We start from the raw sequence: 18,646 nt of genomic DNA on the forward strand, positions 1-18,646 counted from the left end.
GATAAGATGGTCAACAAATAGAAAAATTTATTTGCTCTCGAATCAATCGAATTAAACGTAGTCTTAGAAAAATCTAGCTTTGTCGATAAAATTATTATACATTAATTATATTATTATACTTTTATATCCTTGATTAATTATCCCCAATTTCATATTTGTATTCAATAGGATTTCTACTTTTTGCAATTTAGAAATTTCTTTTGTATCTGGAAAAATTAAAAAACTCTCGTGGAATTTTATTGAAGCTCAGGAAATTAAAAAAAAAAATACTCTCTTTGGTAATTTTATTCTCATATCGTATATAATCGACAAGTCAAGTGAATTATGTGTGTATGTGTGTGTTTAAAATATATTATAAATATGTATTTAGCTTTATTGATAGATTCAAAAGATAAAATACTATCTCTATTACAATTTTTAGTGATATAAAAATGAAAATTTCAGACAAGTAAAAAATGCTTATTTTATGAAAGGTGTGTTATTCAGTTTCTTCAATACATTTACAAATGGAGCACTTGAAAGGCTCTGTATTTTCCCTTCGTGTAAATGAAAAACATTATTAAATGCATAAAATAAAAAAAACTTATTTTGCAAAAAATAAAAATTGCAAAAAATCTTGAAAATATTCTCTTTATCTGAAATTTTGAATAAAAATAGCTGCAAGACACGGGATTAATTTTTTTTAAATTTAAGTAGACACCCTAGTTGACAGTATCTTTTGTATCACGTTAACTATATAAATGATAAATATATGTTTATGACAGTTTTTTTCACGTGACCCTACGCGAGCGTACATCGTCTAGAAACGGAGAAACAGGCGGAGATATGTCCCGAGGCGGCGTCCTTGTTAGGACATCCGTCCTGTCAAAACGTCCAGAGGACACATCGGGGCAATCGAATTACGATCATCCCCAGGGCGAGCTCCGACCGTAACCAATAATTCCATTATCCATTAGTATTGGGTCGCGGCAATTTCCTTCGCCGACCGGAGGAGGCATCGGACGTGTGGCAGCCGATCTTCCTATCGAAACCGATCGGGAAAACGGATAGATTCTCGGCGCACGTTCGCATCGACGCGGGCAAAGATGGACAGATCCGTGACGCGATCGCAAATACCATCCTTATCCATAATAGAACGTCGTCGCGTCATTTATCGGCGAGCGGCATCTCACGCTTTCCGAGATGATCCGAGAGCGACCGTTCTTGACGTAATTTTGCGATATATCCGATTATAATATATTCGTTGAGCGAACTTCAGCCAGATGATCCATAATTAGCGACAAAATTAGAGGTAGACATCTATTTATAATTTTATACAAATACATGTATAACCTGTGTGTTGGTTAAGTGTGTACTCGGTTATTTTTTTAAATAATAGAATTTATTTAAATGATAATAATCAGAATTTGATAAATAAATTTTTTTTAAAACAATATTATTATACTTGATTTTTTTAAATAATAGAGTTTGTCTGTCTTGATTATTTGTGGATAATATTTGAAAAAAAATGTATTTGAAATTTTTGTTTAAATTATTATATAGATTATTTAAACAAAAAATATTTAAAAAATATTAATATACGTTTAAATTAAACATTTAAATTAAACATACGTATATATGTGCATGTATGTATGTGTGTGAATTTGTAGGGAAGGAGGGGGAGAAACTGGGGAGGGGGACATTTGAATGCATATTGCACTTTGAATACGTGCGTGTTATTTTTTCAAATATATATTTTCTCTGTCAACGCAATGAAAAAAGATAAATAAAATTCCGCTCTGAAATTTTGTCGCGATCGTGTGAAGCAGGTCTCGCGTTTGCGCAATCTTGAAAATTCTTAGGATTAGTCGACGCGATATATACGAGAGCGCGAGTTGTAGCGATGCACGTAATAGCACAACAACAAATCTGTAGGCGAAATTGAAACTTTGAACACATTCGCATGATAACATTCACGCGGAGAGAAGCCGCTCTCCAAAGTTACGTTTACCGTCCTGCGAATCTCGTTTCAGTAGCAAAATCATGTTCACGTAGGTAACTTCTTGCGTGTTTCGCTTCGTCACGTTATCACGTTATCGTCTTATGCTGTGTACTTATGCGAATCGCGTGGTTGATAAGAGATAAAAACGCGCAAGATTGCCCCGACGAATTCTCCCCGCCATAATTTATTAATTACCTTTGTGCGCCATCGTTCGTCGTCGAACAATCATACGTCTTTCCGGATGTATTCCCGGGCACTCGCGTCAAGAGCGAAGCCAATCGCCGCCGGTGATCGATCGATCCGATCGAACGCGACGCGAGATCGTCGCCCTCGCGAACGACGCCTTCGTTTGATGTTCGGGGGGACGCGGCTCGATTTTCATCGCCGTGCTCGAGATCTGATTTCGTCCATGCTCGGATGCTGACTGGAGCATCGGGGCACGGATAGGGCCGGCCAAGGGCCCCCCGACAGGATATCAAGAAGAATAGAAAGGACCTACCGGCACGCGTGCCCCGATGGAGGGGACAATTTTTATACGAATCCCCCACTTTGTATCCCTTTGCGTCCTCTCTCCTCCCTTATCCGCCCTCCTCCTTCCTTCTCTCTTTCCTCGAGGACCCTTCGCGACGCTGGGGTTTTCTCGCGGGGTCAAAGAGTTTTTCGAATTTAACCCCGTGCGTTTCGTCCTGCTCGGGACGCAGGCTACGCTCGCGTACAAAGGATCCAAAATGGCGCGCACGACGTTTTTTTCCTCCCTTCGCAGGGCCTTTCTACCCCGTCGCGCATCTCGCGTCCTGTTGAAAAAAAAGAAAGAGAAAAAACAGAGCCGGCCAGAAAAACGAATCCGCTTGCGAGCAACGAGCTAGATTCGAGACGGTAAGTTGGAAAGGTCCATCGACCTCGTTTTCACAATTGGATCGATTTTTTTTCCTCTCGGAGGTTTCCTCGAATTTCTTTGGCCACCTTTCTCCCCCTCAAATATCTTCGATATCGCGCGAACGGTACCTCTAACGGGTTTTCTCTTTTCAAACGAAATAAAGGTTGAGCATTTTTTTTTTATACCGATCATTGACCTCGCTAGAGCGAGGGTGTGTTAAACAGGACGATCGCAGGTAATTTTCTCGAGGTACCGAATTGCGTCTCCTAAATCCTGCGAGAGCGAGATATTGACGTTTCACTCGTGGCTGTCTGATTTTAAGAATAATGATAAATGCGAGTAATTTTCTTGAATCTTCAGGATAATTAAATACAATTTACAACTGCATTTTATATAAATATCGAGAGATTAATTTTTAATATGGTATATTCTTATTAATCTCGTTCTGAAGGATTGCAAAAAATTTTCTTGGAAATTATCCGGAATGATATCGAAATAAGTTACATTTCATGAATATTGCAGAATGTTGAAGGAGGCATCTAATTTAAGATATATGCCAAATATACGTATATCCTCATCGATCTCTAAAAATAAAGGAGTATAAATCTATTATAATCGCACTCTGCCAACTGTTCTCTCGAAAATTCGTCAAAATTACATCGACACATGATTTCTTTTCACGTCTCTTACAGGTAGAATATGAATTATCTAGAGCGATTATACATATATGAGATTCAACGACTAAAACGCCTGTCAAAAGATAATATAAAATGAGATTCATAATATATGTAGAACCGCTGTATTACTTGACGGTCCATTCGCGGGAAACTGTCTTTATGTTTGATAAATCGTGCGAACTTTCAGAAACGGCGTTCGCCCCGAAAAGTGGAGCATCGTCAAAATATCAGTTTGATCTGTCCCGAACAAACGGGTGAAATCAGTGACCACGTTGGGTATCAGAAAGGCCCCGGGGAGATCGCTAGAAAACTGCGCTTGGCGACCAGACGGTTATGAGAAATATGAAATCTGGTTCTCACGGATTCTGAATGGGGTACAGGCCGCCTCTCTCTCTCTCTCTCTCTCTCTCTCCTTCTCTCGGCACCGTCTCGTTCGCTCCCGCGTTCCGTCGCTCCACATGCGTATCGTGGGAGGATCTCGAGACCCGCGCGGGTCGCCCTTTGTGAGCTCGGCAGCAGGACATTGTCCATTGAGAGAACGGCCAAAACAGGTCCTAGAGAGAGAGTTGACCTGTCTCTGCCCTCCCTCCGCGCGCATACACCTTTTCATTCGCGCTCCTTTCAAGAAAAACCCCTTTCCCCATGATTTTTCTCGATCAAAATAAATCATGCGGACGCATACGTCCGCGGACGTCTAGTCCGTACAGCTGCGCTTTGACGTGCGGCTGCCTGGACATCGCGGATTCCGGATCCTCCGCGCGCGCCCCCGTCGCGTTTTCCCGAAGAATATATCTTTCTCAGACACGCATGGCCTTTAGAGCGCGTTTCACCTTTCGTGAGACACGACATCGACGTTTCTCGCATCCTCGCGGACTCCTGGGAACGTCGCCGTCGTCTTCGTCGTCGTCGCGTCTCCAATCGCCGCCGCAATCGTTTTCACAACTACGCGGTAGGCGTTATGACAGACGTGGGAAAAAGGCGACCAGCGATACGGAACCACAAGTTTACTTCGGTCTCAAAGTTACGGGGTTTCATTTAGCGTCCGTCGAACGCGCGATGATTAATTGATGAAAAAATAATGAGGGCACATGGTTGATTTGTCGATCATTGAGTCAGCATCTTGATTTAATTTGATTTAAAAGGATGCTGGAGTCGTCTGTATTATCGACGAAAACACCGTAATTTTCGGAAGTGTGCCATTTTTTATTGCTTGTATAGAATTAAAAATCCTTCTCCAGAATTGAAGTATACACGCAAACGGACACGTGAAAACTCTATATAGTACGAGATTTTATATTGAGAAAGAAAATAAGTATAAAATTACATTTTTAGTTATCGACATGTTAAAGCAACATGGCGTCAGAGCTGTCAACTTGTACAAATATTAGCTTCTTATAAAAGTTTTATAGCTTTTATGCATAAAACAGTAGTTTTCACGATTGTGTACTACACCATAGAAGATTGTCGAACTATAAAAACTGAATTTAATTGCCTAATTAATAAATGGCATTCTTCCGAAAATTTCAGTCCGTATTTACCTGAAATATCGGTAAAATAGAGTGGAAAAAGCAGTGCATTTTCTTTATAAATAACGTGATAGAGAGAGATACGGGATGAGGATTAGATGAGGGCGTTGTAATCGTGTAAGAGTTCGCCGTTCAGTACTGGATCCCCTTAAGAGACAAATTAATTTCATGTAAAACTTGTGAATAAATTGAAAAAAAAAATTGTATCGATACCGATGGATACAAGAATGATGCCGATAGATTGGAAATATCCTGAAGAGCCTTATTTCTCTTAATTACAAATAATAAAAAGTAAAGTGATCGTTTCAATATTCTTCAATTAGGAAAAATGAAAACTTGAAGGATTTTTATAATTTAAAATTGCAAATAGAAAAATTGCGGTTTCTTTTAAATTTCTCAAACTTATCAAATTATCACCATACTCTATTAAAATCAAGATCTCTTTTAAATGAATTAATTCTCGAGAAACACGCGACATCTCTCTCTCTCTCCCGATCAGTCTTTTTCCTTCTAATTGATTACGAGCGACGGGGAAAATATAATATCGTTAAAATTCCCCGATAAAGGCCCGCGCTATCATGACACCCCGGCCATTCAGCGGGGGTCGTCGATTTTTCGTCCAATGATGATGAAAGCACGCATCGCTGATTCGGTTCCATCTGTTGGCCCACCATTCCCGACAATGACGGAAAAACAAACGACGAGAGCAACGAGAGAGGACTGCCATTGAGGAACGCGCGTAGAAACGCAAATCCACACCGCGGGTTTGTATTGTCCGGCATTCGTTTCTCTCTTTCCCACCCGCGCACTCTGTCGCTCTCCTTCTCTCTCGCTCTTGCCGATTAATTAGAAAGTTCTGCGCTCCAAAGAGAATGAGAGAGAGAGGGAGAAAGAAGGGGAAACGCGAGGGGGAGGCGCTTCGTTGTTACATTATTCAAAACGATCTCTCCCCCTCCTCATCCCCCTCGCTCCTCTCCCTCTCTCGCCACCCCCGCGACGAAACTCTCGGTGCTACGCCACCGCAAAACATTCGAATGCGAACTTTTGACAACGCGCGAAGTGCCGAAGCGTGTCACGCGAAATAATTAACGATCGCGCGAGTTTTCTCGGGCGAGAATTCAACGAGCGCGCGAAAGCTCGCCGGTAATTTTCGAATTGTGCGCCTCCGAAGCATCGTCGTCGTCGTCGTTGCGGGGAGATGTTTATAGTTGTAAGCGTTTATGCACACGCCAACGCCTCGATTCGCCAAGTGTAAATTTATTCGCGACACTTCCGGGACCGCCAAACATTTCGTTCGCAACTTTCCGCACCGCATTATCTGGATCGCAACTATTGCGCATTTACGTTTACGTGGAAGAGTAGTATTTGATGTAAATATTTTAAAAAATATATATATCATCTTCCAACTATTTTAAAATTCCTCGCCATTAAACGTCAGGACTACCTTGTATTGCTTTGTTTATTTGAAGCAAAAAAAAGACATTATGCTTTTAAAATTATTTTCTGATAATGTCTTGTAATAATAATTTTTTTACAACATGAAAATATAATTATGGTAATTATACAACGCACAATTTCCTCGATAATTGCTCGACATCAGATATTACTCGCATCTTTCGTTGCGTATTCGCTGAGAAGCGGCCATTGTAATTTTCGCACGTAAAGTGCATAAGAAACTATGACCCCAAGTTCCAATTTTTTTTATAATAGCGATTCTACACGTCCCTTATACCCCCTGCGGATTCTGTCCCGCAATTGGTCCGGTCTCCGCGACAATCGGCTCTGCTCGGCCAGTCAATCCTCTCGTGTCGATCGAGCTTGAACGAGAAAATCGAGAAACCCCGTTGTGCAATTCTGCGTCTCGCGACCAATCGAAAGTCGTCGCGTTACAAAGCTTTGGCGCTTTTTCTTCCACGTCTTATTCCGCCTTCTTAAGCCGGATGTGATTTCTCGCGTCGCCTTTTGTCTCGCCGCTTCGCCTCGGCCTCGTATTTTTGACCATTTACGTGACTCCTTTATGTCGCCCATTATCGCCTCGTTAAAGCAAATATCCGACCCGAAAATTGCGTTCGACAGCGTCATTTCCCCTTCCGGTATTCTTTTTACCATAGACCAAAAAAGTAGACCAGATATTGCGAGTTCCTTGACTTTTACGTAAATAAATATTGCACATGGAACGTTAACGAAAAATATTTAATAGCAATCGATGGTTATGGCGGATTTTAAATAACTTGAAAATAATTGATACGTTAAAAAAATATTTAATAAATTCCCTTGATTTTATACAAAGTGCAATCCCAAAGAGATTTTATTAAAACGGCAGAGAGTAATCTAAAAGATATCTTTGATGCTATATTAATTTTGTATATAATTTATACGTGTATTTTTTATATAAATATATAAATTAAATATTTGTATAAATAATTTTAATTTTGTGTGATAAAAGAGCGAGAGAAATGCATTTATATTTGCAACGCATTGCGAAGTAAAAACTAAGAAAATACGAAGGAATATTTATCGATACGAGCCCAGATCGCACGCAAGATTAGGAATGAATTCCGAGCAACCTCGCATTGTTGCTTTTTTTATGGAGCTCTTGTAGAGCGCGGAAGCATATTAAGAGGACAATTTCGGAGAAACTCGGCTGCTCCAGCCACTTCCTCGATAAATACGACTTCCTCAAGGCCTCGCCGTAGCCAGGAAGAGGCAACGAACCCATCCAGGTATCAAACTCGCGTGAAAAGTAATCGTCAAGGACGCGCCATTAAAGCGAGAGGAGACTCTTTCTTCCCTTTTAATTACGCGCTTCCGGCACTCCGACACCGCGACTCGTTCCCATTAAGAAGCCGGGTAAAAGGTCGAAGTTTCCGCAGGGGCCAACGCACGCCGTGGGGCCGGGAAGGCGAGAGAGCGCATAACTAGATCCTCCAACCTCGAAACCGACGCGACGGGTCCAAGGGAATATCTATAAAAGCACCACGTTCCTCCCTATTCCCCTGAACTTGGTCTCCAACGCGTCGTATTTATAGAAATGCCGCGAGCCGTCGCGAGTATATACGCGCACCACGTGGTTTACATACGCGCGCCGCTCGTCGAGGATTAGATTATAACGGGTGGCCACGAGGAAGGAAATCCTCGGACCAGCAGCACCAGAGACAACTCGCGCACATGCCTCGACATGTCATATAAATTACCCTTTCGGGTTTAATCTTGTCTTTTCCCAAAACTTTATCAATTGTATCTGAATCCTATTTAATACTTACTTTTTTTTATATAAAAATTTATTACTTTAATTCTCTTATTTATCAAATTAAAATAATAAATAATAAAATAATAAAATAATAAAATAATAAAATAATAAAATAATAAAAAATAATAAATAATAAATCCACAAGTTATATCTTCAATAATTTACAAGGCTTTTTGAAATGGCAAGAAAAATTGTAAGATGATGACAGGAACAAGAATTCTGCAAACGCGCTCGATGAAAGGGATAATTGATAAATAATCCTAATTAGATTAGTCTCAGAGTGACAGGTGACTTGTGTGGCAAGGTCAGCTTTCCTTCTCGTAGGGAGACAAGGCGTAGTGACCTTTTGTCAGGTAATCTGCGAGGTGTCGTCGATGATCGTCCGGAAAGGGGACCGGCCACCTTACACTTCCGAAGTGGAAGAAGTGACCCTTGGTCAGGTAGCGGAGAGTCGATCCCCCTTCCTCTCCCCGCTCTCTTCCGACAAGTGAGCGGCCGACAAAGCCGTGTAATAATACGAGAGCAGATTATCGTTTGGAAAGGTGTGTTCGCACCTCTCAGGAGGAGGGTCCTCTCGGACAATAATGGACAATGGACCGGGAAACCGACACCGCAAACAACATAAATTTTCGTCGCAGTGCCTTCTCGGACAGTCTCGACCTCCATCGTGCCCCTCTTCTTCTCTTTTTTTTTTTTACGAGTGCAACTCGACGCTTTTCTTCCACGGCGACCGTCCCACCCCTGGTAAAATCGCCCGACCACCGTGGACGCGCGCTTGTAAATCCATTATTTTGAATAAAAGTCGCAGCGAGACCCGATCCTCTTCAGAATCCTCTTCTGTCCTCTATAGAATCGCTATTTAAGGGAAGCAAAATATTTTCGTTTGTAGCGACGTTAAGTCGATGGACGGGGATTCACAGCACATAACTGCAAATTACTCTTCTTTTCTTAATTTGCTATTTATACATGTTGGCACCTCTTTGAATAGCTCCCTATATTTTTTAACGAATATATAAATAAAAGTTGGGAGAAATTTTTTAATCGTCTTTGGGTTAATATTTTCTAATTAAATTGCTAAAAATAGAAATTGTCTCCTTTTACTTCAGAGGATGTCAATATCGACGAAAGGGATAATTCGGATTTCTTAATTTCCGCATCTCGCGTTCATCGTGAAAGAGACGGCTATTCGCTCGCGGTTCCGCGATCTTAACCCCTTTTTAAGGGTGGGTGTAGCACGGAGGCCAATAAACCGGGTCGATCGAGTCTCGCGAATGTACCAGACGACATCGTATTTCAGCCGAAATTGCCCACCGGCAGATTGGATGGACGATATACAGCCCCGTTGTTGCCGAGTTCGGAGATACCGTATCGACGTCGTCTGTCCTGGTCCTGGTTCGTAAGGACACCGCGAGGATTGAAAGAGAGTCCGATGAGTAATTAATGTCTGTCCCTAACGTGTGCGGTCCGTCTCGTTTACCCCTGCAACCTCCTCGGTACTTTGTATCGGAAACTTATGTACCTCCCAGTCAGTTTCTTCTCGCGTGTATCCGATGATTAATTTTGTGCGAAAGTTTAAGCGCGAGCAAGTTTCCGTTTTATTAATTTCTTGCATCATCGAATCTGTTAATTTTCATAAATCTAATAAGTTGACGTATTTGAGATTTAAATTCGCGACATGAAAAAAAAACAAGTTTCAAATACAATTAATCATTAATTACCTGTTTCTATTTAATCTGATTTTTTATCATTTTTATTTGAATTAAGATTGCAGGGATAGCAAGACTAGTCTTGATGTTGTCTTGCCTTGTTTCGACATTCAAAATAAGATCAAGCTTTTTAATTATCAAGATAATAAGACCAAGATTGTCAAGATTATTTTTTTCTTGTTTCAAGATTAATTTTAATAAAAAAAACCTAAAACATGTTTATAAATTATATAAGAAAAAATCATCAAAACATTATATTATATAGGAATTTAGGGAATTTTATTTAATATATAAAAATATTTAACAATATTAACAAATTTAGAAATATAATTAATACAATAAACAAAATAAATAATATAAAATTTTATATAATTATTAAGCTAACAAAACTTTGCTTGCAGCACATGTACGGGATTCTTTGATTGTGTGGATGTTAGTCGCATCTAAATTTTAACATCCACAATTGTTTTTTCGTAAAGACAATATATATTATTTTGCGTGTGTGGCAAGTGAATTTGTGAATGATAAATAAATAATAATAATTATTTTAAATTATATTATAAAGATTATGTTAAATATTATTTTAAACAATTGTTTAGTAGATGAAAATTGTTAATAAGATCAAGACAAGATTCACTCAAGATCAAGACAAGAGTTAAGTTTTTGAAAATTTTCATCAGTGCAATATTTTTACGAATATCCTAATTTGAATAGCTCAAGTTTTTCATTTTTATGAGTAACTGGTGGATCATTAAATTTTATTTTTTATTCACTATGCATCTCTTTAGTCTATTGCCGAGGGAAAAAGTTTAATTACGTTTACGAGAATCTTGCCTCTTTTTCGAATGAGAAAAGGGTTGATCAAAGCAAGTGTTGACATTCAGTAGCGAATATCAATGCGACATCCGACGGTGATGTCAAGTGGTGCCATCTTGATATTGGTCCACGAACCGATCGATTTTTCGAATATGCATTGCAAATTATTAATTAAAGCATATTAATGAGAATATCGCGCACACATTAATTTTGATTAACATTGTCGCATTAGTTATACTGCGGCAAATCAATATATATATCTTTATTTAAATTCCCCTCGTTAGAGAGTTACACACACGTTACGGTGTGCCAATTTAATTACCTGTTCATTTAATGTATAATAAAACACCAGAGTATTGAATATTATTTCCATTTTGGAAATCTCAATTCGATTAATATATAATATTAAAATCATAAATATTACACCGCATTTAATCACGTTGATCCAAAGTCTGTGTCTTTTTTTACCCCTGTTACAATTAATATTACATTCATCCACGTCACACGCGCGTCTTCTCGAGCTCTTTATTTTTTTTTTTAAAGAATCGAGAGTCCCTTTCTCTTACCTGGTCGCGTGCTGGAGATTCCGACGCGAGGAGGGGGGGAGGGAAAGGGACGGGAACGAAAAGAGGGATCGCGAGGAGGAGGAAAGGGTTCGGCCACGCGCCCTAAACGTTAATCTAGGAAATCAAATCAAAGCGGTTTCTTTTTTTTTAAGCCGAGGAGTCGCCGGAGACGCGAGCGAGAGACGGAAGATCCGAAAGAGGGGCGGGGGGAGAAGAAGAGAGGAAGAAGGGTTTCCGACGGGCCGCATCAAAGACAATATCCGACACGTACGCGCAAAAGGCGCATATGCCGCGCACGTGCCGGCGGGGGGCAAAGCTTTAGCGCTCTCTGTTTGCTAAATAACATCCTCGTGAGTGTCTCGGGACTGGATGTGGGGCGCGCAAGAAACCCCCCCTCTCGGCGGGCGTAATCGCGAGCTCATTAACCTCCGCGTTCGAGAAGAAGAAGAAGACTTTTGCTTTGAATTAACGTAACAAAGATACATCTCTCTCCATCGCGGAACGCGAAAGCGCAAAGTTATTCGCGCGAGAGAGTCACTTTCATAATTTTTATAATTGAGACAAAATAGGATTTTTATGCCGACTTGGATTAAAAATGTACGCTACGTGTCAGATTTTTTTTATACGAATTTTTTTAAATGTTTCACAGAGGGACCGCCCATTGCTTTGTTTTAGACTCATATTAGAATACTTGACGTCATGTATTGACTTTAATTTTACAGTGTTTACTCATTGGAAAAATATAAAAGACGTAGAATTGTCAGAGATTTCTTTTATATCTGGAAAAATTAGAATTCTCGTGGAATTTTATCGAGACTCGGGCAATTTTGTAAGAAATTCTTTCTTTGATAATTTTTTCTTATATTCAAGTAAACACACGTATAAGTCGAGTAACCCAAGAATTGTGTGTTTAAAAAAAGTATAAATATCTATGCTTATATATTCCTGGTAAAATAATTGAATATGCAATATTTTTTATTGTAATTTTTAATGGCAAAATACTTATCAAATGCTTATCTTATACAATTCTCTTGAAAAACTCTGTGTTTTATTCGTATAATTAAAGAACATTAGAAAATGCAATACAAAATTTATTATAGAAAATTGCATCAAAAAATCTTTAAAATATTCTAGTAACCTAATTTTGAACGTAATTATTTGGAATATCAGAAAATTTTTTACAAGATTTGCGATTGACATTTATAAAGGAAATGTCAGTTGGAATCCATGCATGTGATATCGAAAAAAAAAACAACCGCGTGCTATCGATAATGGACATTCACAGCAAACCGCAAATGCAATAATTGGAGAAAATACGTGGTCAGTTTAAGGACCCTCCAGCGATGAGTGACTATGCGGGCCGGTCAGCCAACTAATCATTCGATCTTTAAAGGTTGACACTTGAAGGCTTATCGCGTTATTGCGATCCGGATTATGCGGAATACCTGCGGCGACTCCATTGACTAGGACATTATGTGGTTATCGCACGTGGACAGAGACAAAACGCAAATGACTAATGATTTACAGCATTAGACGCCTCGCAGTCATGTGTTTTGTCATTTAAAATTTGCGAAAGATGCGCGATAAAGAGAAAAGGTCAAATCTCCTTCAAATTTTCTTGTATGATGATCGTATGCATAATTTTATATCCAGAAATACGTCGAGTCGATATTGTTTTTTATAGTTGATATTTAAAAAATTATTATGAATATAAACGTATGATGTAAAAATGTCACTGTCACATGACACATTAAAATATTGCCGAAAATTTTTGACAGCGAAAACACGAGCCAAAATTCCTTCGTTGGATTAAAATCACAATTAAAAGCTGAAATCAATTAATCTGATATAAATAAATTAAAAGATCTTTCCATGACATTTAAATCATAGCAAGGGAAAAATTAATATTACAATATTAAATATCAATGATTTATTTATAAATATCAGGCTTCGCGCAAATTGTGCGCTTTCTTTCCACTTTGAGAAATCAGGATCAGGACATTCGGCTCGCGACGGTCGACGTCTACTCCGAAAAAATACATTCGCGATTCTCGGCTGACCAGATGACTCGTAAACGATAATTCCGAATTTGCAAACACGAATTTATAAAAGAGCCTGAAAAGCTCGAGATCGCGAAATTTGAATCCTTCGACATTTCGGAAATTTTTTTCGCTCGATTTCCCGGATCTCTTCCGAAGAATCACGAGTCGCTCGACATTAACAAGGACTCACCTTGACACGAAGGATGATATTCGGCAAAGCAGAGTTGTCAGTTGTCAATTAATCGCTTGAGAGATACATGGCGACTTTCTTAATTACTGCGGAAGGAAAGCTTCTCTCGTTAGGTCGTCTTTTGGAAATGCTTCTACGAGAAAAAGAGAGAGAGAGAGAGAGAGAAGGAAAGAAAAGTCGATTTCGGAGATCCTTTTTCCAGAGATCTGTCATCGAAAACGACCATGATTGTGTGTTAGGGGGACACACATATACACATACACACGCACATCTCCCGACACTGACACTGTCTCTCATTGATTTCGCCTCCTCAAGGTGGTAGATACGCAAACTCGCAAATCAGCGATGCTATCGTCTTCCCGTTCTTAATCACGACCGATCGATTCCGGTCGCGCGTTATCATCGGTCCCCCTCTTGCAGGCCGGATCGACATCGCCGGATCGACATCGCCGGATCGATCGTAAGATCGCCAAGTGAACCGACAGAGGTAATCGAGGGCCGCGAGGGGGATAATCGGTGGCCGAGAAATATTCCGGTATCTTTTCGCGGCGGCGTCATCGCGCGAACTAAAGAATATCGCAGTTGTAATTAAGAAAACGGAGCCGCCGCCGCCGCCGTCGTCGTCGCCGCCGCCGCCGCTTCGTGGGGGCGAGGGGGTGCCTCGCGGGGGCGTCGCGGGGGCGGCTGGTTGCCGACGGGGGGTAGCAGTCTCCCGCGGGGGTGGAAAAGTCTCTGAAAAACGCGCGCATGACAATGCCGCCCTTCCTAACCCTCACCCCGCGCCCACCACCTCCTCCTCCTCCTCCTCCTTCCCTCCGCCTTCTCTCTCTCTTTTTCTCTCTCTTGCCCTCTCTTCTCCTTCGCCGCCTCCACTCCTCGCTTGGTGGGGGCTGTCGCGGACTAATTAAAAATTCAGCCGACGACGAGTTACCCGAAGACGTTGGCCTTCCATCCCTCTTTTCCCTCTTTCGCTCTCGTTTGACTTCTCTCTCTCTCTCTCTCTCTCTTTCTCTCCCTTCTGGTTCATTCACTCGCTCGCGCGTACTTTCTCTTTCTCCCCGTACCCCATTCCGTCCTTCTTTCTCTCTCGCTCAACTTTCTCGCCGTCTTTCGTAGCTTTTTTACCTTCCCTTCCCGTCGTCGGCCACGCGACCGCCGATCCTTTTCACTTTTTTTATTTTTTTTTCGCCGCGCCACGAGGCGCGGCCGCGCGTTTTACCTCATCGACAGGTTGCCCTCTTCATCGAGACGCGAGTTCGCCGAGTTAATTACCGGATCGTGACCGGAATACCGGCTCGATGCGGAGGGCTTGCATTATGACTACCGCATCGGATTATTTTCTTTCGGGAAAGCGCGACGGGGGATTAATCGCAAGTTTGATTCTCGACTCTTTTCCCCTTTTTTTCTCGCCCAACCTCTCGGCCGATGACGCGCGACGTCAGTGGAATCGGAGTGGATGTATAAAATGATTAGAATCAAAGTGGAGCGCACCGGACTCGCGTGACTCGATTGAAAACGATTTACGACGATCCGATCACGGATCGCCGGGGAAGGATTTGCGGGCCGCCGATGAGAGTTTCTCGTTACAAATGGCACGGATTTGTCGACGGCGGTTAACAAGCGAGGGAGAGAAAGAAAGAGAGAGAGAGGAAGCGAGAGAGATTGCTTTTGATTCCGAGGAAAATTTGAAATCAAGCTGCGGCGATAAATCGATTGGATCCGCGAGTAATTAATTAACGTTGTTTTTATAATAATATTGATATGCAAAATATAAATATTTAGAAATTTCAGTGCACGAAATGCATGAAGCATCAGGCTAAAGATTCTTCTACTTTTTTGCCCAATATAATAAATATAATATTGTTTGACCGAGGACAGTAAATACGAAAATATTGCAAAAAGGAGGGAAATATTAATTTAAGATTAAACATATATAATATGTGAGTTTTTTCGAAGATGAATATTTTCAAGATGGGACGAATATTCATATCTTACATATTTGCGCCCGATTAGAACCTGACGATAAGCTCGTCTCGCCCACGTTTTTATCCCAAAGATGCCATAGTTTTCCGACAGGTATTACAATTACTACAGGTGACTCGATTAGCTCCGGTTCTTCCGATTCCTTGTCTCTCTTTCAAGTTTCGATTATCGAGAGAGGCAAACAATTGCAAAGTAAAGTTAAACTAATGTCGCTGATAAACCATTCATTCTTCTTACAGACATTTATCGGTTATACAATTAAACTCGAATTATCGTAAACATTAGTGAATTATCTGGCCTTCGAAAGCGATCGCACCGAGAAAGAGAAAGAGAGAGAGAGAGAGAGAAAGAGAGAGAAAGAAAGGAGGTAACAGGAATACATTATCAAATCTAATCTAATCGCACCATTATAGGTGGTAAAAAACGTCGCGACAGCCGGCCCAAAGGCTGAAGAAACGTCCCAAAGTAGGCGAGAGAAGCTTTACGATTTGAAATAATTTTCTACCTACATCGCGTCTCGTTCAAACGACGCTCGTAAACACCTGGATAACCCATCGTGTCCTTTAATAATTGCGACTCCCAGGTCGTTACACGTGTCGGTCGAAAAACGGACGCACTTTAATCAAATACAAAGTAAACGTTCGCCAAGTGACCGATGGTGACCCGATCACGTGTTGTCGCTTTTTGCGCGAAAAATTACATACGTGAACACACGTCGACATGTAAACACCTGCGGTCGCGTCGGCCGACGGGCCGACCGATTCCCGCGACTTTTTCTTCCGTCGTGACTCACCTTGCGCGATCCTGACCGCGGGCATTTTGATCCTCATGGTGGCGTTTGCGATCTTCGACTCTCGTCGCGTTGAGTTTCACTGTTTCTCGAGGAACAACGAGAGGTCCTGGGGTGAGAAAGGGGGATGGTGGTCGCCGAGTGTTATTGTTGACGCCAGTCGTCGTGCCTTCCCGAATCGCATCCGCGGGGACGAGGAAGACGAGGAAGGAGGAAGCGACGAGCGCGCGTCGGTGTCAGCAACAGCCAGGACAAAGGACCCGATCTTGGCCGTCGTCACGCTTCCGTCCTCCCCCCTCTCACCTCCGCCGCGCGTTTTCGCCCGCCGCGAGCGAGTCCATCCGATTTTTCCCCCGGGGATATCGGAAACACCGTCCTCTTCCCTTCTCCGAGACAAGCCGCGCGCGCGCGCGCGCTTCTCTGCCCTTCTTCTACCTGCTTCTCCTCCGACACACTCGTCACCTGGACACTTGTTCGTCAACTGTCAATGTCGGTCCTCATGTTCCCCGTTGGTCGCGCTACTCCGCGACTGCACCGTGTCCACCAACATGTGACAACATACGACGGACGGTGCCGACTGACGGAGATGCGCCCGCACTAGGTGCCGGCCGACGTGGACGACGGCTGGCACCTCCGACAGCGAGTATCTTCTTCTCCCTCGTCGAAATTTGTTACACGAGACCCTCGACAACACTCTCTCCAGCGCGATCAACAGCGTTCACAGTCTCACTCGACTCTGTTTCTCGTTAACCGCTCGCTCACTACTCCGTCACGTTTCAGCCTGACCGACACGGTAGCTCGAGACCGGGAGAGGAAAAGAAGAGAAAAAAAAGGTAAATATAAACAAGTCCGAAAGCGTTCCGCAGGCGCTCGCACGTATTTTGCCACGAGTTCGATGAACCGGAGATGTGTCGGAGACGGTCGTCGTCCGGCGATATCCTCGGATCCTTGGACGTCCTCCTCTTTCCCTCTCTCCTGTTTTCGCTATTTTTAATTGCCGGCCTGCGGCTCCTGGACTAGGCGCGATCGGGGTCCTGACGCGGTGACGTGGACGCGCTGCAACCGCGGCACCGCGTCCTCGGGCCTGACGCTGCGACGATGCCTGACGTCGATGCGGCCTGGTGATGGCACCTTGGCGCGGGTGCTGGATGCCTGATGCCGGCGTGGACCGGAGCGACGACGACGGTCCAGCATGGGTCGTATCGCCGAGTGGACTGTGCCGGACTGTGCGCGCCTCTGGTCGTGTGCCGTGCGGGACCTGGTGTGCGTCGGGCACTGCGCTCGGCTTCGGACGCGCTCGGTTCGCCTCGCCGCCGAGGCCGGACACCCCACGCGCTCTCGGGGTAGTTTTCACCCCCTCCCCCCCGGGGTGGGGGTAAAGGCTCTCCCTCTCTCTCCCTCTCCTCGCCGTCTCTCGCTCCCTCCCTCCCCTTCGCGTACCCCTCCGTCTTCTCCGTCATCCCCTCCCGCCTTCGTGCTCTCTCTCTCGCTCCCGTTCCCGCGTTCCTTCTCTCTCTCTCCCGCTCCCTTCCAGTCGCTATAGTCGCGCAAACACGCCCGCACCTTCGTCTTTCTCTTCTCTCGTCTACCGTCTGGCTGCCGGATCCGCTCCTCTCGCTTCCACCTCCTCTCCTGCCGAGACGGCATCGGCCGTCCTCGTCTCGCGCGCGGAGATAACCGCGAAGAGGGAGAGACCCCCGGCGCCTTCTCTCGCGCGGTTATCTCCGCCGCGGCGAGTGGAGAGGGAAAGACGCGCTTTTTTTCCAAAACGCAACCCTTTCCTCGCGTCGTGTCGCGGCGCGAACGCGGCGGATACGATTTTTCAACGGACACGCGGAGAACCAACGGTTCCGCATCCGGCGCGCGAAAACTCGTTTCGCGGGTACGAGAAAAAAAATGCTCGGGAAAGAAATTGCTAAGCCGACATTTTCAGAATTCGAGTTCAATAACAAGGTCAATATTTGATATAATCTACTCCCTTAAACTCAATTATTATTCTCGGTTCCTTTTTAAATAATCTCTAAATTTTTTTAAGGGCTTTAAATCCTTATAAAATTTACTTGAACTCCCTTAAACTCAATTATTATTCTCGGTTCCTTTTTAAATAATCTCTAAATTTTTTTAAGGGGGTTTAAATGAACTTGAACTCCCTTAAACTCAATTATTAGTCTCGGTTTCTTTTTAAATAATCTCTAAATTTTTTTAGGGGGGTTTAAATCCTTAAAATCTACTTAAACTCCCT

At 42.8% G+C, this 18,646-nt stretch overlaps 1 protein-coding gene across 1 annotated transcript in view; it reads right to left on the bottom strand.

Annotated features, from left to right (window-relative positions):
• Cph (BCL11 transcription factor chronophage) overlaps nucleotides 1-17,662 on the bottom strand; it is a 37,774-nt gene extending 20,112 nt beyond the window's left edge. Inside the window, exon 1 of the mRNA XM_083079696.1 lies at nucleotides 16,408-17,662. Within this exon, the coding sequence (XP_082935822.1) occupies nucleotides 16,408-16,444 (37 nt within the window). The 5' untranslated portion in view covers nucleotides 16,445-17,662. The remainder of the gene's footprint in view (nucleotides 1-16,407) is intronic.
• Between the last annotated feature and the right edge of the window lie 984 nt (nucleotides 17,663-18,646).

The sequence above is a fragment of the Camponotus vicinus genome, unplaced genomic scaffold (assembly GCF_025532165.1).
Source record: "Camponotus vicinus isolate PSW18456_S1 unplaced genomic scaffold, iyCamVici1.0 SCAF_10, whole genome shotgun sequence".
NCBI classification, from domain to species: domain Eukaryota; kingdom Metazoa; phylum Arthropoda; class Insecta; order Hymenoptera; family Formicidae; genus Camponotus; species Camponotus vicinus.